Source organism: Sinocyclocheilus grahami, unplaced genomic scaffold (genome assembly GCF_001515645.1).
Source record: "Sinocyclocheilus grahami isolate Dianchi unplaced genomic scaffold, SAMN03320097.WGS_v1.1 scaffold841.1, whole genome shotgun sequence".
NCBI classification, from domain to species: domain Eukaryota; kingdom Metazoa; phylum Chordata; class Actinopteri; order Cypriniformes; family Cyprinidae; genus Sinocyclocheilus; species Sinocyclocheilus grahami.
Genome location: NW_015506020.1, coordinates 463,808 through 472,691, shown reverse-complemented (window position 1 = coordinate 472,691; position 8,884 = coordinate 463,808). Strand labels below are relative to the sequence as shown.

The window sequence follows — 8,884 nt, the reverse complement described above, 5'->3', positions numbered from 1 at the left end:
TCCTGCAGAGCGCGCTTCAGCTTCCACTCCTCCGCAAACGATTGGATATGCACATTTATATAGGTTAAACATTTAAACTAACATTGTGATATACTTGAACTGTTGGTTGGCAAGTCCTGATGATTCGAGAAGGCTAAATTGATCAAACATAGGCTATAGGCTATGATCAAATCACTGTCTGCCGATGGCCTTTACTTAAAAAAAACTAAACTTACATTTAACGAACAAAAAATACTCCAAATATTTTTCTAAATGTACTTTATAAAAAAAAGAAACAAAATTTAATCACTTTTCCATTACATACAAAACTGAACTATTTGAATAGCTGAAACAGTAGCCTAGTATAGGCTTTTTTTGGGGAAAAGGGGAAAAAAGATGGGCTGGGGCCTATATTTGAGACCCGTGCAGGGCTCTAATCCACTTCATCCAACACGGTTTTGTTCTCATCTGTGAGCATGCTCTTTATATACGTATTTTAGGTGTGTAAACGTATAATTGCCTTTTCATTCTTTTTTCAGTTTTATTTAAATTTGTAGTTAAAACAACTAAAAATAAATGCATTTTAAAGTTTAGAATTAGACAGCCTTTGCACACAGGCTTACACTGAAAACAACAAAATGGAACCTCAAGGTTGATCTAGGAAAATGTGTGCAAATGTATAGGGCCCCCTTCCTATATTTTGCCTGGGGCCCCCAATTCACTAAATCCGTCCCCTGCCTGTTATCCCCTTATCTGGATCTTTGGACCCATCAGTGTACAGTGGGGGAAAAAAGTAGCTCTCTCTCTCTCTCTTTCTTTCGTTATCACCCCTTTAAAAAGTATTTCCATATCTATAAAACAAATACAACACATAAACAGTATCAATGCAAAATAAATTGAGTTTGAAATATTCTGAATGTCCTTGTTGTGCACATTTCTTTTGGCATGAAATGCCCCAATTGCCGTACATGAAAATGAAGTCAAAGTTCATTTCAGTTCATTGCGCAATTATTCATTTCATAAAGTTAAATGCACATTATTCATTTGTTTCTGTTAGGTCATATTGTATATAGCATTTCTAAACTACTTGTTTACAGACTGTGAGTATATACAATTCTCTAAAAAGGACTACCATTGTACCAGCGCTAAAGTGAATCTATATTCATGAGCTAGTACTGTCTCTGTCCTTTAGATGGCAGTAATGAAGCCCAAGCGGCATGAGTTGAGTGAAGAAGAGCTGGAAGGCGGTACTGATGTGACACGCATGGAAAAGAAAAGTTGAAGAGGCGGATGATAAAGAAAGCACTGTAAGCAGACACATAACAGACACATGATTTTTAAGCAGATTTTCGGTATTGAATAGATCAAGTCTATACGCCGGATCAATAGTTTTGACGCGCGATGATGCGTCAGTAAGCAGATGCAGCAGGATGTACACAGACAGACACTTGACCCAGAGATCTCTACATACTCCATTAAACAGCTGAGGAGCTGGAGTCATTGCCTCTGAAAGACCATGAGTCTGGCGCTGCACGAGCTGCTGGTGTGCTGCCGAGGACTTGAAAACGAGAAAGCCACAGAGAGAAAGGTGTGTGAAACATCTTGTCCATTCTTATGCATACTCTGAAATCAGTGGCCTGATTGATATGAACCTCTACCTTCGAAATGCTAAAATATTAAGATCAGTCAATCACTGTAACTTGGTTCAAAGAATGTGGGCGATGTACGGGTCATTGACAAGGGTTCCTGAATTTGAATTGAAGTTAGCATTTAAGATGCGAAATGTATTTCGAAATGTCAAGGAGGTAGAATTAAAATGGACTGATCATTTTTTTAAATTTTAATTATGAATGATCACATTCATATGAGGTACTTCCAAAAAAAACTAGATTATATTAAAAATGAATATTTGACAGTATAGAAATTTGTATTTAGCTTATATCTGTTAATGTACGCAGTGTATGTTTTTTTGTATGTAACGTTAATTAATGAACTTTAATTTTTATCGACTACGAACAGGAAGTTCATTTCTCAGAATGCTGTAACTTGCTCCACATTTTGATGTCAAATATTTTGTAGTTATCGGAAAGCAATGTGGTGCTCAAAATTAAACTCACTTTTGTTGACTACAATACACGACATACTGTAAAAAACAAATCACCTATTTTAACTTAAAGGGTTCATTTGATTTCAATTTTTCCTTTCTCTTTGGAGTGCTACAAGCTCTTGGTGCATAAAGAAGATCTGTAAAGTTGCAAAGACTAAAGTCTCAAATCCAAAGAGATATTCTTTATAAAAGTTAAGAGTTAACCACACCTACCTAAAACGGCTCGTTCTAACACGCCCCACATATCTACATCACTGTGTGGGAAGATTTGCATAACGCCGCACAAATGTTCACGCAAAGAAAGGCGTAACTTTTATTCTCGCTGTAGTATTGTTGTTGCCGCCGCCATGTCGTGAAGGCGCTGTGTGTTTCGTTGTGAAAGCGAAACTACTTTGTTTGGTCTTCCAAAAGAGGACGATATCTGCTTCGTCATGCCTGGAGCTGATCTGTGCTGGTCGCTGAGGAAATACTACAACTTTGCACTGTGGATCGCCGGATCGGCTTTCACCGTGGACGAAGCGGAGTCCAGCCCGGGGTCGTTTGGGGTCGGATTGCCGCTCCTTCGTCGAAATCCGCCGGCCGCGCTGTTCTCGACCCCGCCGCCTCTGCTCACTCTAGCCCCTGGCCTCCATATATCAAATCAAAAATGAATTCTGCTTATTAGTGAATGATAGGCGTACTTAGTCAAAATGAATTAAGGGGTGTAACTGCAGCTTAAAAAAAAAAACTAAAAAAAAAAGATTAAATCTGGACCCATATAAATAAGCATCACGTCATTGATTCAGATACCACTGAGCAGTGAACTATCTATGAAATAAAAATGATTGAAGATAATCAAGACACAAATAAACAGACCATTTGTTTTTTCCAGAAAGAGGTGGATCGCTTCAGGAGACTCATCCGTTCACCAGACACGGTGGAGGAACTTGATCGTACGTCAGGATGCAAAGGCTCCAAGCAGCTCACCTGGGATGCTGTTTTCCGGTCTGTTTTTTCAGTTCAATCCATTGTTATTCTATGGTGCAAGTTGACAGTGTGCTCATTCTATACTGATTCTTCTGTACAGGTTTTTACAGAAGTTTCTTCAAAAAGAGACAGAACTTCTGCAGTCAGGAAAAGCCAACGTTTCCGCCACCACGCATGCAAACCGACAGAAAAAGATGCAGGAAATTAGCAGCCTGATGAAGTATTTCATCAGATGCGCCAACCAGCGTAATTATCTGAGCCACTAATACTAGAGTTGCTGTTCATGACAGTACAAGAGAATAAAATATTCTCTCTGTGTTCATAGTAGATATCTACGTGGATGTTTATTACTGTGCATTAGATAAATGTCCATGAAATCCATTAAAGAAAATCACACCTCTGTTCTGTAGGCGGTCCAAAGTTAAAGTGTGCAGAGCTGATTTCTCATGTGGTGGAGGTCTTACAGAGTCCGTTCAGCTGTGCGGCGTATGGCGAGGACTACAGCAGTATTCTGCTAAAGAACATCCTGTCTGTCCGTAAATACTGGTGTGAGATGAGCCAGCAGCAGTGGCACAGTGAGTGCATGACCAGTGTAACATGTTGATTTGTGTGTATAATTCTTCCTTTTGCATTCTTTCATTCTTAATTTTTCATGCAGGAATTAATATGCTCTATATTCCAAACCTGCATGCATTTGATTAATCTTCTGTGGATCACAGGAGTCAATGGGGCCAACATTGTTCAGAATGCAACATCCTTCAAAAATATCTTATTTTTTTGTTCTGCAGAAGGAAATGCATACAGGTTTAGAATTTAGGGCTGTCAAAATGACTGAAAAACGAAATTCGAATTTTCTACTTAAATATGATCAAAATTCGAATTATATTCGAATTTAAAAGGCATAATTTCAGTTAGGGGAAAAAAGCTTTTGGCTTCTCTCCTGAGGCCACAAGAGGGCGCATCGAGCAAAATATTATGCACGTTTCTTCAAAGCGTAATAAAATAACAAGACTATCTTTGAAAAAAAAGTGCATAATGTTTAAAATAATGTTTATAAACCATATATAATTAATAACGTTGCTTAAACAATTAGAAAAAAAACAGCACCATGCATGTATGTATAGTTTAATACAAAGGACCAAAAACCAATCACAAAGAGTAGGCGTAGAGATAGAGTGGGATGGGGAAAAACCGCCATAATGTTTTTTAACTTGCATTAATTTGACATGGCTTTCTAAACATGCCGCTCTCTGTGAGACGCGAGTGCAACGGTGATAGATGTCCCTCTAGAAAATGTGATAAATATGCATTCTGTGTGAACGGCTTGGTTTCAGTTTTGACGTAAACAACATCTTCTCCGCACCGATGCTCTCGTTTTCCGCAATATATGAATGAACAACGTAGCAGCGCCACATCTAGTGGGTTCAACTGGATAGGCTAACAAAAGCATTCAAATGCAATCAATGACACATACATCGTCATCGCATCTCGTGCGCCACTGATAAGGCTGCCTGACGGCCGACGCAGACCTTAAATTTGAATGCAACGTTTTTGCATTCGAATGTGGATTTTTTTTTTTTTAATTCGACGAATATTCAAAATAAAAAAAAAATCGTGAAAAAAACGTGTTGGATTGAAAGTATCTTGTGCAAAAACAGTAAAAAGTTTTTGTATAATGGCCATTAGACTCTATATTGATTCGTCAATCCACAGCAACATATCAGTGCTACTTTCATGCCTGTTGTATCACTTCTTTTTCTCATACTGCAAGTTAAGTATGAGAAGGGACAAAAAAAATACTATAAATATAATCAGTTAAGACTGTTCCAATGCTTGTCTTATTGCTAGGGTGCTTGCTAAGTTAACAAGACAATATAAATTCAACTCATTTATTTAATGTCAATGTATTTATTTAGGGTATTTGGTAAGTGGTCATGTAATAAGCATGATAATATGCAATCAGCAAATTATTTTCCTAAAATAACCCAGTTTATGTTGACACAAGATCACTTTGTTTTACCGTCAGTGTTTATTTTAATCATTTTCTCTTTCTCTTTCTGTTGTTGTTTTGTTTGTTGCGCAGGTCTTTTGGATTTGTACTGTGGGTTGTTCAATAAGGGATCCAAGTCAGGGACCAATAGAGTCCAAGTGAGTCGCATCGTCTACACGGTCGTTTGGGGCTGTTGTGTCCAAACAGAGGGATTATCCCACACTCTCTTTAACTTCTTCCTGAAGGCTCTGAAAAGGTATCATTTAATACATGCCACATATGTTTTTTTTTTTATCTTATGACGAATCGTATGTTTAACTTATGTTTAGGGCTGTCAATACACAACATTTTTTGTGTGATTAATCGCGATTAATTGCACACTTATCATGAAATTAAACATTCACCATTTATCCTCTTTAACACATTAATTTTGTTATCATTGCTGACGTCCTCAAAGGAAGGTTTTAAGTGATTTTGTCAAGTTTTGCTCACTTCTGGGTACCAATTTGTCCCCAAAATATGGTTACAGTAAGTAGGTACACACACACACACACACAGACAGACACAGGTTTTCCTATCATTATGGTGACATTCCATAGGAGTAATAGGTTTTATACTGTCTCCCCCTACACCAACCCTACTCCTAAACCTACCCTTACGAAAATTAATTTTTTTCTCATTGGACCCAAAAAAGGACAATGATTTCAGATATTGCCATCTTTGTGGGGACATTTTGTCCCCATAAAATAGGGTTTACCTGAACCACACACACACCCTTACAAAATAGTAGTTATCATCTTATATGAATTAATGAATGATGCATTGATATAGCGCTTTATTGTGTATTCTTGTACACCCAAAGCGCTTTACAATCATGTGGGGGGGTCTCTCCTGAACCACCACCAGTGTGCAGCATCTACTTGGATGATGTGACAGCAGTCACAGGACAACGGCGCCAGTGCGCTCACCACACACCAGCTACAGGTGGAGAGGAGAGAGAGTCATAGAGCCAATCAAGTGGTTGGGGATTATTAGGAGACCATGATTGACAAAGGCCAGGGGGCAATTTGGCCAGGACAACGGGGTTGCACCCCTACTCTTTACGAGAAGTGCCATGGGATTTTTAATGACCACAGAGAGTCAGGACCTCGGTTAAACGTCTCATCCGAAGGACAGTGCTTTTTGACAATGTCCCCATCACTATACTGGGGCATTAGGACCCACACAGACCACAGGGTGACCCTGCTGGCCTCACTAACACCTCTTCCAGCAACAACCTTGTTTTCCCAGAAGGTCTCCCATCCAGGTACTGACCAGGCTCAGCCCTGCTTAGCTTCAGTGAGCAACCAGTCTTGGGCTGCAGGGTGATATGGCTGTGTATTTTAAAATATAAAATATATTTTTATTTAGTCATTTAGCAGTTATCCAAAGCGACTTACAAATGAGGACAACAGAAGCAATCAATTGTAGTATTAAAACAACTAAAAACAGATCCAAAACTAAAAGCTAAAACTTTATAAATGCTACTTATACACATTTTAAAAATAAAGAAATTAAATAAAAATGACAAATGCATACAACAAAATTTCAAAACTTAACATTGAAATGAAAAGCTAAAAACAATTCAAAATATTAAAGAACAAAAGGTATAAGAGTATAATAATAATTCTAACATAACACAAAGCCAAACACCAAAAAACCAACTATATACACGTACATATATATACATGCACATTTGTAAATTCAATATATATATATTATTTCATTTCCATTTAGTTTGTTGAAGTATTAAAATAACTAAAATTAAATAAAACTAAAACGTAATAAAAGACCTATACAAACATAATAAATTCAGACATAATTGAACTAAAATTAAAATAAATAACAAATACAAATCAAATGACAGTAGTTTATCAGTAATCCTAAAAAATAACACTGCCAAACTTACAGTACATGCTAAAAAAACAATAACTTACTTACACATAGTAAGAAATGGTTAATGGTTTAAAACTGAAACAGAAGTTAAACAAGTAATAGGAAAGAGGATAAATAAAAAGCGATACTTATCTATCCTTTGCCGGTGTCCTGCCCGGTTGGGTCACACGGTAGAGTTGATGCTCTTTACACTCTTCGGTCTTCACACGAGGAGGCCTTCACACGACGGCTGTCGTGGTAAACTAAGCTTTTTTTATACCCGTCTAACAAAATACTAAATTAATTCAGCTGGACACACTTTCCTTATTTTTTCCACAACAAATGGCCAAGCAAGCGCAGACACTGACAAGATATGTGATACAGAATGAGACCAAGCGCGATATCAGCACGTCTCCACACAGTAAACAAAACAAGCGTTTCCTAGCAACGACAACTGCACTAAACACTAATGACACAAGTAAATACACTTACTTAATTATATAATTCAGTGCATTTGGTTATCCCTAAATTGCAATCACGTTCTATAGAAACTAAATATCTATTGAATCTATATCTGTAGATGCACCAAATGATCCACTGATTAACCATTAAGATGAGTTAGATTAAATAATAGACAAATGTATTAAACTGAATGAGAAGTCATGCTAATGAAAAGTTTGATAGTAATAGCTTTATGAAAGGCTGTTACTGTGAATGATACATTATATAGATGAAACACTTATTTTGTGTAGTGAAAAGGATATTTTGTGATTGTGTGTAATGTGTTGTATTCACACAATTGAAAATATGCTGAAATGTTTGAAAAAGTGCACTTTTGATGATCTGTTGTGAGTTTTGAAGCAATTTAAAAAAATCTGTAAAGGGTTCGATAGAAATGTCCATCTACCAGTGTTATTATAGATACAATACAGGTATTGTAGATGCTCAGTGTGGTAAACTCCTGACTTCCAAGATTATCTAACTGCGTAATGTTAATTCTATTAACCCTTGTGCGTCAATTAAAAAAAGTTACACATAGGTCCATAGTGGTTTAAGAAAATGAAACCAAAAAAAAAGTTCTAGATGTTTAGGTTTATGAAAATTATTTATGAGCGATGTTTTATATAAAATATATATTTTATGAAACATGTTGAACTCTATACCTGCTAGAAAATCAAAGCCATAAATCTATTAATTTTAAAGCCTTGCCAATAGAATGAAAGCCTATCAACAAAAAATCCATAATTTTACAGTTAAATGGCACTGCGATTACAAATAGCAGTTTTAATGGATTTCAATGGGGACATTTTTGTCCTTAAGGTCCTGAGAGGAACAATTTTTTGTACCTAGTGCAATGGAAAGGAAATGGAAGTGAAATAGTAAAATTCCAATAAAAATACACACCTGTACCAAAATGTATGCAGTTGGCAATTACACAGGCTAAATGATAAAAAAAACTAAACTGAAAAGGACAAAAATGTCCAAAAGGTCGCACAAGGGTTAATGATGCAATTTCACATGCTTCAGTAATTTATTTGAATAAGGTTAAGGTTGAGAATCGCTCGCACAAGTTAACATTGACAGCCCTACTTGTGTTTTGATGTTCTTCCCCAGGCCGGATGGACAGCTAATGATTCTGGAGAACCTGGTATCTGCTGTGAACGTTTTTCTGCACTCAGTGCTTCTGTCCAACAGAAAGAGGGTGTGTGGTCTGGGTGAGGAGGTTCTGTCGTCTATGCTGCGTGTTTATACTGAGATGAGACCCAGCTTGGTACTGAAAGAGGAGCTAGTGAAGTTTTTCCACCTCCAGCTTTGTGTTCATCACCCCAGAGGGGCAAAGACTCTTGAGACAGGTAAGAAATACAACAATCATTAAAAATTACAACATTTTAATATTTTTGCTCTTGAATATAAATTGTAGGACGTTA

At 37.0% G+C, this 8,884-nt stretch overlaps 1 protein-coding gene across 1 annotated transcript in view; it reads left to right on the top strand.

The window, feature by feature from the left end:
• Nucleotides 1-1,211: 1,211 nt before the first annotated feature.
• The window catches only part of atm (ATM serine/threonine kinase), a 64,574-nt gene continuing 56,901 nt past the window's right edge, over nt 1,212-8,884 (top strand). The window contains exons 1-6 of the mRNA XM_016247533.1: nt 1,212-1,567; nt 2,958-3,070; nt 3,153-3,298; nt 3,463-3,627; nt 5,136-5,298; nt 8,571-8,809. Of these exons, the coding sequence (XP_016103019.1) occupies nt 1,496-1,567; nt 2,958-3,070; nt 3,153-3,298; nt 3,463-3,627; nt 5,136-5,298; nt 8,571-8,809 (898 nt within the window). The 5' untranslated portion in view covers nt 1,212-1,495. The remainder of the gene's footprint in view (nt 1,568-2,957; nt 3,071-3,152; nt 3,299-3,462; nt 3,628-5,135; nt 5,299-8,570; nt 8,810-8,884) is intronic.